Consider the following 19,446-nt stretch of genomic DNA (forward strand, 5'->3'; position numbering starts at 1 on the left):
ATAATTAAAAATTGTAAATTTTTATTGATTCATAAAGTATACAGTATAGGGTTATGTATGGAATAGCATATCAGGTAAATGGCCTCCACAGCTTTTCTGGCACATACACACTCTTTTGTTGAAATTTTCCATGACCGTTTTGCATAAATGTGGCTGAATTTCATTGACACAGCACTCAATTTCCTCCTTCAAGGTGTGGGTGGTCGTGGGCTTGTTGGCATAAACCTTAGACTTCAAAAAACCCCAAAGAAAAAAGTCCAACGGTGTTAAATCGCATGATCTGGGTGGCCAATTCTGACCACAAAAATGGGAAATTATATGACCAGGAAATGACTCATGCAGTAATTGAATTGTTTCTCAGGCTGTATGGCATGTGGCACCGTCTTGTTGAAATCACATGTCGTCCACATCCATATCTTGCAATTTAGGCACAGAAAACTGGATTATCATGTCACGATAGCGAGCACCATTAACTGTTATTGCCTGGGCAGCCACATTTTCGAAGAAGAATGATCCCATGATGCCTCCAGCCCAAAATTTGCACCAAACAGTGACACGTTGTGGATGCATTTGTTTCTCAACAATCACTCGTGGATTTTCTGAATCCCAAATGCAACAATTTTGTCGATTAACCAAGCCATCAAGATGAAGATGAGCCTCATCGCTGAAGATGATTTTGTTCGAAAAATCAGCATCCACTTGTTGTTCCATAATCCATTCAACAAACTCTATTCGCTGTGCATGGTCAGTAGAACTTTGAGTCAATTGAACTTTGTAAGCATGAAGATGAAAATCTTTCGTGAGAATACACTGTAGAGAGCTTCTCGAAATGTCCAATTCTTGACCACGGTGCCGAATAGATGTCCCTGGACTCTCAGCAACACTCTCACGAACTGCTTCGACGTTTTGTGTTGAACGACTTGTTGAAGGACAGCCAGAGTGTTTAAGATCACTAATTGATCCAATCTCCCTAAAATTTTTAATTAATCTCTTCACAGTTGATGAAGTTAAATCATTATTCTGACCCTATTTTGCACAAAAATTGCGAACTGTAGCTGCCAAACCTTCATTAGTTTTAATATATTGCTCAAAAATGAAAATGCATTGTTCTTTCGTGTAGTGCTCCATTTTTAATAACTCTGAACTGTCAGCTGTCACAGTATCTTTTTTTTTTGTTGGCAACACTTTATGGCACAAATGGTGTAAAATTCAAATCTTGCGTGAATTTTATATTTGTTTATCAGTTTATGTTGTTCATTATATTACACAAATCAGTGAGATCATATGATATTTATCTTTCTTTGACTGGCATATTTCACTTAGCATAATGCTCTCCAGGTCCATCCATGCTGTTGGAAATGGTAAGAATTCCTTCTTTTTTTTTTTTTTTACAGCAGCATAATATTGCATTGTGTAGATGTACCACTGTGTTTTTTTTTTTTTTTATCCACTCATCTGCTGATGGGCACTTAGGATATTTCCAAATCTTAGCTATTGTAGAGTGTTGCTATGAATATAGGGGTGCACAAATTCTGTGCACCGGGCCTCTAGTTGTATTATAAAATATTAGTAGAAAAAAATTGCTGATAGCGCTCCCGGCACTTTTGGCAAAAGACAGGAGGAGTACGATTGCGCTCCCCAGCATTCAAAGGGTTAACTACAACAAGACTGTGCAGACAGCCCACAAAGGGGTGCACCAAGAGTGTCCACCTCAGGTAATTAGGGAAGCTGAGACACTGGACTTTATAGGACACCTAGAACACAAAGCCACTCTATCAACACAGGGAAGCAGCCAAAATGCAGAAACAAAGAAACAGGTCACAAATGAAAGAAATGGGTGAAAGAAAACTACTGGATAGAGAGTTCAAAACCACGGTTATAAAGTTACTCAAGAATCTCCTACAAACCTCTGAGAAATATAGTGAGACCCTCAAGGATATGAAAAAGGACCAATTAGAAATTAAGCATACACTGACTGAAATAAAGAATAATATACAGAGATCCAACAGTAGACTAGAGGACCCCAAGAGTCAAGGCAAAGATTTGAAATACGAAGAAGCAAAAATCACCCAATCAGAAAAGCAAAAGGAAAAAAGAATCCAAAAATATGAAAAAAGTGCAAGGAGCCTCTGGGACAACTTCAAGCGTACCAACATCCAAATTATAGGGGTGCCAGAAGAAGAGAGAGAGTAAGATATTAAAAACCTATTTGAAGAAATAATGACAGAAAACTTCCCCTACCTGGTGAAAGAAATAGACTTACAAGTCCAGGAAGTGCAGAAACCCCAACAAAAGGAATGCAAAGAGGATCACACCAAGACACATCATAATTAAAATGCCAAGGGCAAAAGACAAAGAGAGAATCTTAAAAGCAGCAAGAGAAAAATAGTTAGTTACCTTCGAGGGAGCTCCTATACAACTGCCAGCTGATTTCTCAACAGGAACTTTGCAGGCCAGAAGGGAGTGGCTAGAAATATTAGAAGTGGTGAATAGCAAGAATCTACAACCAAGATTACTCTACCCAGCAAAGCTATCGTTTAGAATTGAAGGTCAGATAAAGAGCTTCACAGACAAGAAAGAGCTAAAGTTCATCATCACCAAACCAGTATTGAATGAAATGCTGAAGGGTATTCTTTAAGAAGAGGAAGAAGAAGAAAAAGGTAAAGATAAAAAAAATTATGAACAACAAAGTAACAACAAATATATATATATATATATATATCAACAAGTGAATCTAAAAATCAAATGAATGAAAAATGTGATGAACAGAATAAACTGATGAATGTAATAGAATCAGGGGCATGGAAATGGAACAGACTGACAATTTCAGAGGGAAGGGGGTGTGGGGGGCAGTGTGGGGAGAGATTAGACAAAGATCTTATATGCATGAATGCAGTACTTATGGACATGGACAATAGGGTGGCGAGGGCCTGGGGTGGGGTGGGAACTGGGTGGCGGGGAGCTATGGGGGCGGGGAGAGGCACAGCTGTAATAATCTCAACATAAAGATTTTTTTAAAAAGGCTAAACAAACAAAAAGAAAAGAACACCCTGGAAGGATTCAGTAGTAGACTAAAAGAAGCTGAGGACTGAATCAGTGAATTAGAAGACAAAGTAGACAAAAACACCCATTCAGAGCAGCAAATGGAAAAAAAATTAAAGAGCAGGAGGAGAGTCTACGAGAGCTTTGGGAAACTATGAAACATAACAACATCCACATTATAGGGGTATCAGAAGGAGCAAAATATGAGAAAGGAATAGAGAACTTGTTTAAAGAAATAATTGCAGAAATTTCCCCTAACCTGGTCATGAAAAATCACTCAAGTTCAGTAAACACAGAGAATCCCAATCAAGAGGAACCCCAAAATACCCACACTCAGGCACATATTAATTAAAATGGCAAACGTTAAAGACAAAGAAGCTTAAAGACTGCAAAGAAGAGACAGAGAGTTGCAATGGAGCGCCCATTAGGTTGTCAGCTGACTTCTCAATAGAAACATTTCAGGCCAGAAAGGAATGGCACAAAGTATACAGGGTAATGACCACCAAGGGACTGAATCCAAGACTGCTCTATCCAGCAAGGCTATCATTCAAAACCTAAGGTGAATAAAGAGTTTTACAGAAAAAAAGGCTAAAAGACTTCATTACCACCAAACCAGCACTGCAAGAAATGCTAAAGGGACTGTTTTAAGAACAAGAGATAGAAAGAGAAGAACACAGGCATAAAGAATAAAAATAAATAAGTACCTATCTATATCCTATGTAATAACAGGGTAATATGCAAACTGAACCTAACAGCAGAAGGACTGGGTATGACTGGTCACTATGACACACACTGACCACCAGGAGGCAGATGCTCAATGCAGGAGCTGCCCCCTGGTGGTCAGGGCGCTCTCACATGGGAGGAGCTCTGCTCAGCCACAAGCCAGGCTAATGGCTGCCAGTACAGCGGTGGTGGTGGAAGCCTCTCCCGTCTCCTCAGCAGCACTAAGGATGTCCGACTGCAGCTTAGGCCTGCTCCCCGCTGGCAAGTGGACATCCCCCAAGGGCTCCTGGGCTGCCAGAGAGATGTCTGATTGCCATCTTAGGCCCAATCCCCCAGGTAGCAGGCCTAAGCCAGCAGGTGGTCATCCCCTGAGGGGTCCCAGACTGCGAGAGGGCACAGTCCGGGCTGAGGGACCCCCTTCGCCCCCCCCAAGTGCACAAATTTTTGTGCATCAGGCCTCTAGTATATATATAAAAGGCTAAGTGTCCATCTGTCCGACCAGTAGCTATGACGCACACTGACCACCAGGGGGCAGACCCTCAATAGAGGAGCTGCTATGACATGCACTGTCCATTTAAAAATAAACAGCACCATGGACCTGACACCAACAAACCAATACTCAGTTTCCCAAGTGGGACACAGGCCCCACCTCCACCTCAGAGTGATAGCCCACCAAATCGCAGCTGATGTTGCCAAGACCCCATGGTGCAAAATGCGGCCCACAGCCCAGCCCAGCCCAGAAATGGTCGCTGTGGGCAGTGGGTAATGATGTCACATAGCAACGCCTGGCTTCCTCTCCCTAGCAACTAGCCTCCTTTGAGTTTCTTCAGCCCAGGAACCCAATCTGCTTTATAGCCAGGTGCAAACATTTTACAGTTTAACCAAATGTCTGTGAAGCATTTTCCCGTGCCTCATCTCATTTGATCCTCACAGAAGTCCTGGAGTAGGTAGATAGGAGACTCAGTAGAATCCTATTTTCTTTTCATTAGCCAGAAAATGGAGATTTAGAAGGTTTAGAAACTTGACCCGACTGAAAAGAAGTAAGAAATGGTGGAACTTGAAAATGACTTCAGGTTTTCTCACTGCGCAGAATATAGTCAAACACTGTGACAGTTAAATATTTTACCCTTTGTTCTCCCTACGTGATCTACAATAATAATCTGTTTCATGTTGCTATTTACTGCAGTGTTGCTAACAATTACCTGAAAGAGAAGTTGGGGTGCTTCACTGGGCTGGAAAAAGTTTAGTTACATTAGAAAGCAGGTCTAATTAAGCAAGTTTATTCTTCATATATATAAAAGTCTAAGTTGACTCACACATGCGCGATACATATAAAGCTCTCACTGGAGCCAATCACACGTGTGTGTTTTGATGTGTCATTGTCAATCATGAATTTGGTTGACATTTCTATTATAGATAAAGGGAAAATAGCAATATTAAAATATTTCTTCTAATTAATTTCCTTTCAATGTGCACAAATCAGTGTACTGGAACACTAGCCAATAATAACCTTAAATGTAAATGGCTTAAATGCTCCAATCAAAAGACATAGTGTAGCTGAATGGATGACCCATATAATATCTACAAAAAACCATTTCAGAACAAAGGACTCACACGAATGAAAGTGAAGGGAAGGAAATGAATAAAAATCTGGGGTAGCAATACTCATATCTGACAAAATACACTTCAAAATGAAGGCCATAACAAGAGATCATGAAGGCCACTTCATAATAGTAAAAGGATTGATAAAATAAGAAGCTATAACACTAGTAAACATATATGGACCCAATACAAGTGCTTCCAAATGTCTAAAAGAACTTCTGGGGGGAGTTCAAGGGAGAGATAAACAGGAATACAATCATAGTAGGGGACTTTAAAACCCCACTGACATCACTATATAGATCTTCTAGATAAAAAATCAACAAGAAAACAGTGCTCCTAAATGATACACTAGATCAGATGGAATTAATTGACATACACAGAACATTTCACCCCAAAGCTATGGAATGTACATTCTTCTCAATGTGCATGGGACATTTTTCAAAGATAGAACACATATTAGGACATATGCTAAGTCTCTATAATTCAAAAAGATTGAAATCATATCAAGCATCTTCTCAGATGACAATGGCATGAAATTAGAAATCAACTACAATAAAAACAATGAAAAAAATGAAACACATGGAGGCTATATAACATGCTATTAAACAATGAATGGGCTACCAAAGAGATCAAAGAAGAAATAGAAAACATCCTGGAAACAAATGAAAATGAACACATAACAACCCAAAATCTATGGAATACATTGAAAGCAGTCCTGAGAGGGAAGTTCATAGCACTAGAGGCCTACCTCAAAAAAACAAGAAAAATTAATAATAAACTATTTAACCCTACAACTTAAATAATTAGAAAAAGAACAACAAGAAATGCCCAGAGTAAGAAGAAGGAAGGAAATAATAAAGATCAGAGAGGAAATAATGACATAGAAACTAAAAAGCAATACAAAAGATCAATAAAACTAAGAGTTTGTTCTTTGAAAAGATTGATGAACCTCTAGCAAGACTCACCAGGAAACAAAGAGTACCCAAATAAATAAAATCAGAAACAAAAGTGGTGAAGTAACAACTGACCTCATAGAAATAAAAAAGATGCTTAAAAAAATACTATGAACAACTATATTCCAACAAACTGGACAACCTGGACAAAACTGTGAAAAACAGTATGGAGTCTTGGCAAAAAATTAAATATGGAAGTCCCATTTGACCCAGAGATCCCACTGCTAAGAATCTTATATAATAAAGAGGTAATATTCAAATTGACCATCACTCCAACATACAAGATGGCCGCCCCCATGTGGAAACAAAATGGCCACCACAAGATATTCAGCAGGGGAGGGCAGTTGTGGGCAAACAAGCCATCAGGGGAGGGCAGTTGGGGGGGACCAGGCCAGCAGGAGAGGGAAGTTGGGGGCAACCGGGCCAGCAGGGAAGGGTAGTTAGGGGCGACCGAGACAGCACGGAGGGCAGTTAGGTGTGACCACGCCAGCAGGGGAAGGCAGTTAGGGGCAACCAGGCCTGCAGGGTGAGGACAGTTTGGGGCGACCAGGCTGGCAGGGGAGGGCATTAGGGGCAATCGGGCCAGCAGGGGAGCAGTTAGGCATCGATCAGGCTGGCAGAGGAGTGGTTAGGGGGTGATCAGGCTGCCAGGCAGAGGAAGTTACAGGCAATCAGGCAGGCAGGTGAGTGGTTGGGAGCCAGCAGTCCTGGATTGGAGAGGGTATAGGCCTGGCTGAGGGATACACATATGCATGAACACCCCCGCTCTCGTGCACAAATTTCGTGCACCGGGCCTCTAATATAGCATAAGAAATCAGAAAGTCTACATGCAGCTCTACGTTCATAGCAATATCCTATCTAATGAAAGAGAAACATGGTAATTGGCGTACGACCACTACCCTTCCCATTGGCTAATCAGCAAGATATGCAAATTAACTGCCAGCCAAGATGGCGGCCAGCAGCCAGGCAGCTTGAAACTAACATGAGGCTTGCTTGCTTCAGTGACGGAGGACTCCAATGTTCCCCGCCTGCCTTGCTGGCCTCTGAGCCTGCAGTTTAAGAAACATTGTAACAAATATAGAAGCTAAACAAAACCCCAGAAATTAGCTTTCAGCGAGCTGGGATCTCAGAGCTGGAGTTGATACAGAGTTTCAATTATAGAACCTAAACAAACCAGATACCTTCTTTCAGCAGCAGAGGCCTCAGAGCTGGAGCCAGAGCTAAAGTTGGCCCAGAATAAAAAAGAAAGAAAGAAAAAGAAAGGAGCAGTTGGGAGCTTCAGTCACCTGCCAACCTGAAAACTGCCCTAAGTCCCTCACCCAGACTGGCCAGGCACCCCAGTGGGGACCCCCACACTGAAGGGTGTGTTACCAGCTGCAAACAGCCATCATCCCCTCATCCAGGCTGGCCAGGCACCCCAGTGGGGACTCCCACCCTGAAGGGTGTGTTACCAGCTGCAAACAGCCACCATCCCCTCATCCAGTCTGGCCAGGCACCCCAGTGGGGACCCCCACCCTGATTCAGGACACCCTTCAGGGCAAACCAGCCAGCCCCCACCCATGCACCAGGCCTCTATTCTATATAGTAAAAGGGTAATATGCCTCCCAGCACCGGGATCAGCAGTGCCACGAGGCCTCCAGGCACCAGGATCAGCATAACAGGGGGCAGCACCCAAGCCCCGATTGCCCTGTGGCTCTGTGTGTGACAGGGTGCAGTGCCCCAACCCCCCCCAAGCCACGGGCCCTGCTCTGTGTGTGACGGGGTAGAGCCATAACCTCCCCATTGGCCCTGCCCTGAGTGTGAGAGTGGCGGCGCCCCAACCCCCTGATCGGCCCTGCTCTGTGTGTGACAGGGGGCGGTTCCCCAACTCCCCTATCGGCCCTACTCTGTGAGTGACGGGGGGGAGCTCCTCAACCCCCTGATGGGCCCTGCTCTGTGCGTGACAGGGGGGAGCTCCCCAACCCCCTGATGGGCCCTGCTCTGTGCCTGACAGGGGGTAGCGCCCCAACCCCCTGATTGGCCCTGCTCTGTGCATGACAGGCGGTGGTGCCACAACCTCCCCATCGACCCTGCCGTGAATGTGACAGGGGGCGGTGCCCCAACCCCTCAATCGGCCCTACCCTGAGTGTGACTGAGGGTGGCATTGCAACCTACCAAGCTGCCCTGCTCTGTGCATGACAGGGGGCGGCGCCCCAACTCCCCAGTCGGCCCTGCTCTGAGCCCAACCAGGGGCTGCACCTAGGGATTAGGCCTGACCTCTGCCACCCGGGAGCAGGCCTAAGCCAGCAGGTCGTTATCTCCCGAGGGGTCCCAGACTGTGAGAGGGCACAGGCCGGGCTGAGGAATGCCCCCCCCCCCCCCGAGTGCACAAATTTTTGTGCACTGGGCCTCTAGTAATTTATAATATCTGAGATTTGGAAACAGCCCAACTGCCCATTAGCAGATGAATGGACTAAAAAACCATGGTACATCTACACAGTGGAATACTAGGCACCTGTAAAAAAAATAACTCTTACCATTTACAATAGCATAGATCAGTGGTTCTCAACCTTCATAATGTCACGACCCTTTAATACTGTTCCTCATGTTGTGGTGACCCCCAATTTTATTGTTACAAAATGAACATAATTAAAGCATAGTGATTAATCACAAAATCAATATATTATATATTGTTTTTATATATGTGTTTTCTGATGGTCTTAGGCGACCCCTGTGAAAGGGTCGTTTGACCCCCAAAGGGGTTTTGACCCACAGGTTGAGAACCACTGACATAGAATGGCTTGGAGAGCATTATGCTTAGTGAAATAAGCCAGTCAGAGAAAGAAAAATATCACATGATATCACTCATATGTGGAATCTAATGACAAAATAAACTGATAAACAAAATAGGTTCAGAGACATGGAAGCATGTAACACACTGTTGAACCTCCTGGGTGGGTGAAAAGAGACCAAGCAAAGAACTTGTATGCATATATGCATAACCCATAGACACAGACACTAGAGTAGTAAAGGCCTGGGGCAGAGGGTGGGGGACAGGCTAGAAGAGGTCAATGGGAGGGGTGGGAGTGTACATATGTAAAATTTTCAACAATAAAGATTTAAAAAATTTTTTAAAAGAAAACATATTTGATAAACTTGAATAAAGCTTCTTTCCTAGTTATGTTTCATGATACAGTATATACAATATCTTATACATATGAATATATATAAAATATATAGTGTACTTAACATATAAATATTTAGATTATATATGTATAATATACTTTGAGGGAAATACAAGAAATATAAAAAGGAAAAGAAACAATATGTGACCACATAGAGTATACTATTATTAGCATTTTATGTAATTCCTTCTATTACATATATTAAGTTTAGATTTCTTTTTACTAAGGTATAACATATATAAAGTACATTAATTATAAATGAATATTTACATATGTTCATAACTAGACAACCATTCATATAAGATAGAGAACATTTTGTGCATCCCAGAATTCAATTTTAGCATTCCCCTTTCTACTCAATAATGCACTCCCCTGCATATGTGTGTACACACACACCCTACACATCTTATCATTTTAATTTTAGAATCCCATAACCAAAAATTTTAGTTTTATCTCTTCTTGAACTTTATGTAAATGGAATCCTACAGTTTATACTGTTTTGCCCAATACAATGTCTGTGGGATTTATTCATGTTGTGTATACCACTAGTTCATTCTTTCTTATTGTTAGTAATATTCAACCATTTTCAGCTGTTTGGGGTTTGGAACTATTAGGAAAAAGTGTTTATAAACACTATTTTATATAGACACTAGAGGCCTGTTGCATGAGAAGATTCATGCAATAGGCTTTCCCTTCCCCCGGCTGCCGGCACTGGTTTTCTTCTGGCACCCGGGACCCAGGCCTTTGCTCTGGCCGGAGCCGTCTTCAAGCCTTCGCTGCTCTGCCGGAGCCGCCTTCAGTCTTTGCTCAGCTGCTTCGCGCCTATGTATGCAAATTAACTGCCATCTTTGTTGGTGGTTAATTTGCATATCACTGATTAGCCAATGGTGGGCGTAGCGAAGGTACGGTCAATTTGCATCTTTTTCTATTATTAGATAGGATATCTTTGATCAACATTCGTTGAGGTGCACACTAAGAATAATTGCTGGGTCATAGTATGCGCACAAATTTAGCTTAGTAGAAATGGTCAAACATTTTCCAAAGCCATTTTACCATTTTACACTTCCCTCAGCAGTGAGAGTCAATTGCCACGTTTACATGTCCTTTCAGTTTTAACCATTCTCATGGCTGTGTGGTGGCAATGTATTCGTCTCTTTTTATTCTTTGAAATGTTGCTTACAGTTCTGGGAAGAATTCTTGACACAGTCTTCTCTTTCATTGCTTCTCTTTGTCAGATTTTTATTAGCCAACAGGAATTTTATTTCACTTTATGTCATTTTCCCTCCTCACAGGGCCCTCTGAAAGATTCACAGTGTCCTCTTCAATTGGATTCACATCATGAAAACAGAGTCTCTAAGTTTTATATTTTTTCAGTACATTAATTTTCAAAGTAGGCATTTCTTGTGGTCCTTTTATTTTCAAATTCAGTATCCTTCCTATAGCTTACTTTTCTTTCATCCTTATGAAAATAGATTGATATTTATTCAGGTAAATAAGTGTATATTAGATCAATGCCTAGTAAAAAGTAAGACCTCAATTACTATTAGCTATCAAAACAGTAGCTGGAATGAAAATCATTAAGAATCTCTGAAATAACTGGATCCATAGGTATTTCTTTTTCTTATAATTTCCCCTGCCTTTTTTTTTTTTCATTTAAAACTCTGTGTGTTAGAGAAAAAACATTCTTCCCTAATTTCATGATTTTTATTTTATTTCTAGTGAGTCTATCATTCCAAATCTGGATGTATGGTAATAACAATCTACAATTAGTTGTTCACCTCTAAGATCTTCTTTCCTCTCCTCCCCTCTCCTCCCCTCCCCTCCCCTCCCCTCCCCTCCCCTCTCCTCCCCTCCCCTCTCCTCTCCTCTCTCTCTCTTGTCCTCTAGGTCCAAATGATTGGTAGGGGATATAATTAACATCATCTGCTTCCAAATAGTTTAATTTCCTTTTTTATCTTTAAGAATCCCATGTGTCCACATGAGTGAGGCCAGGTGGGGAGTGTGATCAGTTTAAGAAGTGCTTTGCCTTAATCACTAGAGAAATGCTGCAGCCTCACATGAACCACAACCATCATGATGGTCCACAGCTCCCCCCTGGTTCCCGGTTCTCTAGGGACACATGTCTAGAATTTTACTCCCAATTCCCTATGATGCTCTATTCTTTCATTCCTGCTTATGATGAGGGTCTGGGTTCTCTTCCACTACTTGATCCCATTGTTCCATGCTACTGCTTTTCAATCACTTTCAGATTGCTAAATAAAAAGTTAAAATCCATTCATCTAATGATGGGCACTTGGGCTATTTCTAGCTCTTAATTATGTAAATAAGTGGATAATAAAGATGTACATTTACATAATGGAATACTACGAAGCTATAAAAAAGGAGGAACTCTTACCATTTGCAACAGCATGGAGGGACCTGGAGATCATTATGCTAAGCAAAAAGAACTAATCAGGGAAAGACATGATCTCACTTATATGTGGAATCTAATGAACAAAATAAACTGATGAACAAAATAGATCCAGAGACATGGAAGCATGAGCAATAGCCTAACAAATCTCAAAAGGAAGGGAGGAGTAAAGATTAACCAAAGAACTTGACTATATGTGCATAACCCATGGACACAACAATGGTGCAACAGAGGCCTTGGGGAGGGGGCAAACTGTAATACTTTTTCAAAAATTTATTTTCTTTATTATTTTTTAAATTTATTTTTATTATTGAAAGTCTTACAGATGTTGCCTTTGTTTGTTTAGTGTGTTTTTTTCCCCATTGACCCCCCCAACATTCTGCACCCACCTCTCCCAGGCCTTCACCCTGCCATTGTCTCTGTCCATGATTATGCATATATGCATATACATTCCCCAATTAATCTCTCTCTTCCAGCCCCACACCCCCAACTTTCCTCTGAAATTTTTCAGTCTGTTCCATGCTTGTATGTCTCTGGTTCTATTTTATTCATCAGTTTATTTTGTTCATTCGACTTATTTTGTTCACATATGATTGAGATCATGTGGTACTTATCTTTCTCTGACCTGCTTATTTAACAATAAAGTAATTTTGTTTTAAAAAAAGCAATTTCTATAGCATCTTGCACATACTTTTAAATGGAGTTCATTGAATGTAATGTGATCTTTAAAAAATTATATTACATTAAGAATTGAAAGAAAAAATAGTTAAAATCATGTTTTTTTCCTTTTTAAATATTTTTGATACATTCCTCTTTTTCTTAGAAAAGGAGACAAAAAGTTTTTCATATTCTTCTTGATTATGACAACTGGCTTGACTCTAGGAAAAACCAAAGCAAGTACTTATTTGTATATGACAAGAAATAAAGATAAGTACTCTGAAAGTCACTGATGAATACTCTTAGTTTTCATTTCAAATTTTTAGGATGGTTACCTCAGTAAAGTTTTTATTCTTTTTTAAAATATATTTTTATTGATTTCAGAGAGAGGAAGGGAGAAGAAGTGATAGAAATATCAATAATGAGAGAGAATCATTGATCTGCTGCCTCTTGCATGCTCCCTAAGGGGAATTGAGCCTACAACCTGTGCATATGCCTTGACCAGGAATCAAATCCTGACTTCCTGATTCTTGGGTTGACACTCAACCACTGAGCAACACCAGCTGGGCATGTTTGTATTTTTTATTTTTTTTAAATATATTTTATTGATTTGTTACAGAGAGGAAGGGAGAGGGATAGAGAGTTAGAAACATCGATGAGAGAGAAACATCGATCAGCTGTCTCCTGCACACTCCCTGCCAGGGATGTGCCTGCAACCCAGGTACATGCCCTTGACCGGAATTGAACCCGGGACCCTTCAGTCTGCAGGCTGACGCTCTATCCACTGAGCCAAACCGGTTAGGGCTGTTTTTATTTTTTGTGACTCCCCCTGATGAGTAATAACTTGGCTAACTAATGCAGTAATACTGCCTCTTTCCTCTAGTTTCTTGTCACCCTGACTTCAAGGGCCACCACTATAAGCACTTTTTCTCTCATTATCTTAATATTTCCATTCACTCTACTCACCACACAACTTTTATTCTACCTACACCATCCCATCCATTATCACCAATTGAAACCAGCCCACTACAACCATAAAGTTACACCCCTCTCTTCAGTGCAAGTGGCAGCAAGGACTGGAGATTTGGCTTGTTGAATGAACTCTACTTGCTAAGCCTGAAGAAACCAGGAAAAGCAACAATAATTTCCTGTTATCTAAACATCCACATTAGCATTCTCTTAATCCATACCTGTGTGTGTACTCTTTGGGTAGAAGAAAAGATAATTCATTCATAACATTCTTCTCCAAAGCAGCTGATGGTATATGATAACATATCAATTTGGAGATTTCTTCAACATTACAGTGAGGTGCCTTCACTATGACTATATGGTATCCCACACCTGAGGAAATCCATTAAAAAAAAATCTTGTTACTTCCCTTATTCTAGTGAGAATCCACTGGATTTTCATGACTTGGATGAGCAAGAATAAGATATGGCATGCCACAATTCAATCTGATTACAAGTCTAAAAAGTCTAATAAATGCTTCTATTTTAACTTTATTAATTTTCTTACAGACCAATAGATGAGAGATAGAAAGAAAAGCTTCTGTTATCTGGCCTCTTGTATTATATACAATGAACTCTGAGAAGACAAGATTTTTATTCATTAAACACATATTTATTGGGTGCCTATTATGTGCAAGTAAGTAAATAAATCAGCTAAAACTCCTATCCTTCAGAGACCTGAGAAATATTTCCAGAGTATCCTGCACTTTTACTAGGTGCACTGCACAAGCCTTCCAGAATCTGGGGATGGGTAGTGACAAAAATCCCTCCAGGGTTCTCCAGGACTTGGTAGAAAACATTGCATAGCATTCTGATAGCCCCGGGTATGACAAAAAGGCTGGAGAAGTAGCTGTGGGATTCATTAGTCTTTCACTGCAATGGCCCTTCAAAGGTTTGGGAGAGGGTAGTAGGGTAGAGAGAAACCCTTTAAGGTAAAATACTGCAGGGATGGATAACAACGAGGATGTGTCAGATAAAAAGACAACTGGGAACTAGACTGTAACTTAAAGTGATCTCTATAATCTCATTTATGCACAGATCCCAACCTCTGTTAAGAGCAAAATCCCAATCCCATTCTTAAAATGTTTGAAGACAGCTATGATCAGAATCTAAATACAGTAGGTCCTCGGGTTACGTCAGAGATCCGTTCCTACGGTGCGATGTGATGCAATTTTCCCTGTAAGTTGGACCCACCTGCATAAGCACCTACGTCACTCACATGGAGCACATACACAGCAGTAATGAAGTGAAACAGTAAAAAAAATTTAAAAGAAAGATAACAATTCCTGACCTTTACTTGTGGTAAATAAATAATAAAAAACAAAGTACAGATGTACATATGTTGAAATGACGGAACTTTATTTTTTTATAAATAAACTAGAGGCCCAGCGCACAAAATCATGCACATGTACCTCTCTACTGTTTGCCACCCCACCCGCCACTGCTTGCTGCCCTGCCTGCTCACCGCTGGGAGCTGGGAGCCACCCTGCCCACTCACTGAGCTGCATGCAGCCCTACTCGCCCCCGTGAGCCGCTGCTTACAGGCCAGGGGTGGGGAGGGACCAAGAGATGTTCAGTGCACCTCATGGCCACTGGTCAAGCAGTCGTTTTGGTCATTATGCTTATGGTCCATGGCCTTTTATTATATAGGATGAGAGATGGTGATGTTACCACGAAACGATGTACGTCGAGTCCAACATAACCCGAGGACTGTCTGTAAAGTTGTAACACATCCCAATATTTGTTCAAAATTAAGCAACACATTTTGAACAACCAAAGGGTCAAAGAAGATATCAAATTAGAAAATATCTTGAGCCAGGTTTAAATAAAAATACAACATACCACCCGGCCAGTGTGGCTCAGTGGTTGAGTGTGGACCTATGAACCAGGAGGTCAGAGTTTGACTCCTGGTCAGGGCACATGCCTGGGTTGCAGGCTCAATCCCCAGTGTGGGATGTGCACGAGGCAACCAATTAATTATTCTCTCTCATCATTGATGTTTCTCTCTCTCTCTCTCCCTTCCTCTCTGAAATAAAAATATATTTACCAAAATTTATGGGATGCTGCAAAGCAGTACTAAGATGAACGTTTATGATGATAAACCTCAACATTAAAAAGAAGAGAGAGCTCTAATAAGCAACCTAAGTTTATACCTCAAGGAACTGGAAAAAGAACAAACTAATTGCAAAGTTACCAGAGGAACAAAATAGTAAAGAATATGCCACAAATAAATGAAATAGAGAATATAAAAACAATAGAAAAAATGTATGAAACTTATTTTTCCCATGTTTTTATTTAAATTTATTAGGGTGACATTGGTTAATACAATTATATAGGTTTCAGTTCTACAATATGTCATCTGTATATTCTGTTGTATGTTTACCACCCCAAGTTAAGTCTCCCTCCATCACCATTTATCCTCCCTTTACCTTTTCTACCTGCCCTCACATACTCTTCCTTCTGGCACTCACCATACTGCTATCTCTGTCCATGAGTTTTTCTTTTTAAGGGTTGGTGGTTTAAAAACATAAATAAATGAATGAATAAATAAATAAATAAATAAATAAATAAATAAATAAATAGTTAGCTACAGTAGTAAGAAAAAGACTTAAATATAAAATCAGAAATTATGAGAGATTACAATTAATATCATAGAAGTAAAAAGGATCACCAGAGAGTTCTATGAACAAGTATATGGCAACAAATTGGATAATCTAGTAAAATTGGTAAATTCCTAGAAACACACAATCTACCAAGATTAAATCATGAGACGATAGTCTAAACATAACTATCACTAGTAAGGAGACTAAATCAATCATCAAAATCTCCTGAAAAGGAAATGCCAGGAGCAGATAATTTCACTGAGGAACTTTACTAAACATTTAAAAGAGAATTAATGACAATTCTTTATAATTCAAAAAATATTGAAAAGTACAGTACAATTCTATACTCACTTTATGAGGCCAACATTGCCCTGATAACCAACTCATTAAAAGACAGCACAAGAAAAGAAAATAACATTGACAGACATAGATGTAAACATCATTAACAAAATATGAGCACACTGAATCCAAGAACACATTAAAAGAAAAATACCATGATCTGGTGGAATTCATTCCTGATATACAAACATGGTTCAACATGTACAAATCAATAAAGGAAACACATGTACAGTATAAAAGAAAAAAATCACATGATCATCTCTATAGGTGCAGAAAAAGCACTTGGCAAAATGTAATACCCTTTCATAATAAAAACTCTCAATAAATCTGATATCGAAGCAATGTAACTCAACATAATAAATTCCATATAAGACAAACTGACTTCTAATATCATACTCTATGGTGAAGAACTAAAAGCTTTTCCTCTAAGATCAGGAATAAGACAAGGGTAACCACTCTCACCATTTCTATTCAACAAATCCTGAAAGTTCTATTCAAGTAATAAGCAAGAAAAGTAATGGTACCCAAATCAGAAAGAGAAAAAAGATCTTTGTTTACAGATGACATGATGATATATATAAGCAACCCTAAAGACTCCACACAAAAAAACCACACAAAATTGTTACAGCTAATATAATTCAGCAAGAGGTAGAATAAAAAAATCATCAAAAAAATCATACAAAAATAGCCCTAGCTGGTTTCCCTCAGTGGATAGAGCGTCGGCCTGTGGACTGAAGGGTCCCAGGTTTGATTCCGGTCAAGAGCATGTACCTTGGTTGCGGGCACATCGGCAGTAGGGGGTGTGCAGGAGGCAGCTGATCAATGTTTCTCTCTCATCAATGTTTCTAACTCTCTATCCCTCTCCCTTCCTCTCTGTAAAAAAAATCAATAAAATATAAAAAAATCATACAAAAATAAATTATATTCCACACATTAACACTGTACTACCCAAAAAGAAAATTAAGAAAATAAGCTCACAATAGCATTTAAAAAAAGAATAAAGAATTAAGCTTAAGTAAGGAGGTGAAATATTTGTACACTGAAAACTAAAATTCATTGATAAAAATCATTAATAAAAAAATTAATAAAGACACAAACAAATGGGAAAATATCCTGTGCTCATGAATTAATATTGCTTAAATGTCAATAGTACCTTAAGTGATCTACAGAATTAATGCAACCCCTATCAATGCAATCCCAATGGCACTTATTATAGAAATAGAACAAGATCCTAACATTAATTGAAAACACAAAAGACCCTGAGTAACCAAAAATTTTTTCAAGAAAGAACAAACCTGGAAGCATCACACTTTCTGACTTCAAATATATTATAAATCAACAGTAATTAAAACAGTATGGTACTGGAATAAAATTAGAAGAAAAAAAATAGATCAATGTAATACATAGAGAGTCCAGAAATAAACCAACACATATATAGTCAATTGTTCAACAAGGTGCCAAGAATACACGATAGAGAAAAGACAGTTTCTTCAGCATATAGTATTGAGAAAACTGGATATTCACCTACCAAAAACTGAATATGGGCCCATATTTGACATCATACACAAAAATTTTACATCATTGCAAAAAATACAGTCAAAGTGTATTTAAGACTTAAGCATAAGACTTGACCCTACAAAATTCCTCAAAGTAAACATTGGGTAAAAGCTTCTTTACATTGGTCTTGGCAATAATTTTTTTTGGATATAACACCAAAAGTACAGGTAACAACAGCAAAAATAGACAAGTAGGGTTACATCAACCTAATAACCCTCTGCAACACAAAGGAAACAATCAATAAAATGGAAAGGCAAACCTATGGAATGAGAAAAAGTATTTGCAGAGACTATAACAAGTAAATGATTAATTTCTAAAATATATAAGGAATCCCAACTCAGTAGTAAACTCAATAGCAAAAAAACCTAATATCCTGATTTTAAAATGTGTTAAAGATTTGAATAAACATTTCTCAAAGACACAGAAATGGTCATGAGGTATATGAAAAGACGCTCAACATGCCCTAACCAGTTTGGCTCAGTGGATTGAGCATCGGCCTGCGGAGTCAAGGGTCCCAGGTTCAATTCCGGTCAAGGGCATGTACCTTGGTTGCAGGCACATCCCCAGTAGGAGGTGTGCAGGAGGCAGCTGATTGATGTCTCTCTCTCATAGAGGTTTCTAACGCTCTATCCCTCTCCCTTCCTCTCTGTAAAAAATCAATAAAATATATTTTTAAAAAAAGAAAAAAAAGGAAAGATGCTCAACATTACCAATCAAAACCACAATGAGATATCACCCCACACCCATTAAGACAACTATTAAAAAACAAAAACAACAAGTGTTGGGGAAGATGTGAGAAAACTGGAACGTTTGTACACTGTTGGTGGGAATGCAAAATGGTGTAGCTACAGTAGGAAACAGTATGGAGGTTCCTCAAAATTTAAAACTAGTCAGTCAGAGAAAGACAAATACCATGTGGTTTCACTTATATGTAGAATCTAAAAAAACAAACAGAAACAGACTCATAGGAACAGAAACCAAAGGGATGGTTACCAGAAGAAAGTTGGTAGGGGATGGTTGAAAGAGGAATGGGAATATAGTCAATAATCTATCTCTATATAAGCCTACTATGCAAAGTGTCCCCTCTGGAGTTAGACCAGGAAACAGGGAGTTTGATCGCTTGCTATGATGTGCACTGACCACCAGGGGGTGGCACAGAACAAAGGAAGGCCCCGGCTGGCAGCCGGAAGGCTCTAATGGACCTTGATCGCCAGCCAGGCCTAGGGACCCTACCTGTGCACAAATTTCATGCACCAGGCCTCTAGTATTGCAATAAGTTTACAAGATGACAGATGATTACCAGAATTAGTTGGCTGATCATAATGCAAGGTATAAAAATGTCCAGTCACTATACTGTACACAAAAACTAATACAACCAATATAAGGTTG

At 39.7% G+C, this 19,446-nt stretch overlaps 1 protein-coding gene across 1 annotated transcript in view; it reads right to left on the reverse strand.

Annotated features, from left to right (window-relative positions):
* LOC308518602 (phospholipid-transporting ATPase ABCA3-like) overlaps nt 1-19,446 on the reverse strand; it is a gene marked incomplete at both ends in the record, with an annotated part of 259,837 nt that overhangs the window by 105,182 nt on the left and 135,209 nt on the right. The window contains one exon of the mRNA XM_081090313.1: nt 13,742-13,892. Coding sequence (XP_080946439.1) covers nt 13,742-13,892 — 151 coding nt within the window. The remainder of the gene's footprint in view (nt 1-13,741; nt 13,893-19,446) is intronic.

This window comes from Myotis nattereri (genome assembly GCF_964212035.1).
Source record: "Myotis nattereri genome assembly, chromosome: 4".
NCBI classification, from domain to species: domain Eukaryota; kingdom Metazoa; phylum Chordata; class Mammalia; order Chiroptera; family Vespertilionidae; genus Myotis; species Myotis nattereri.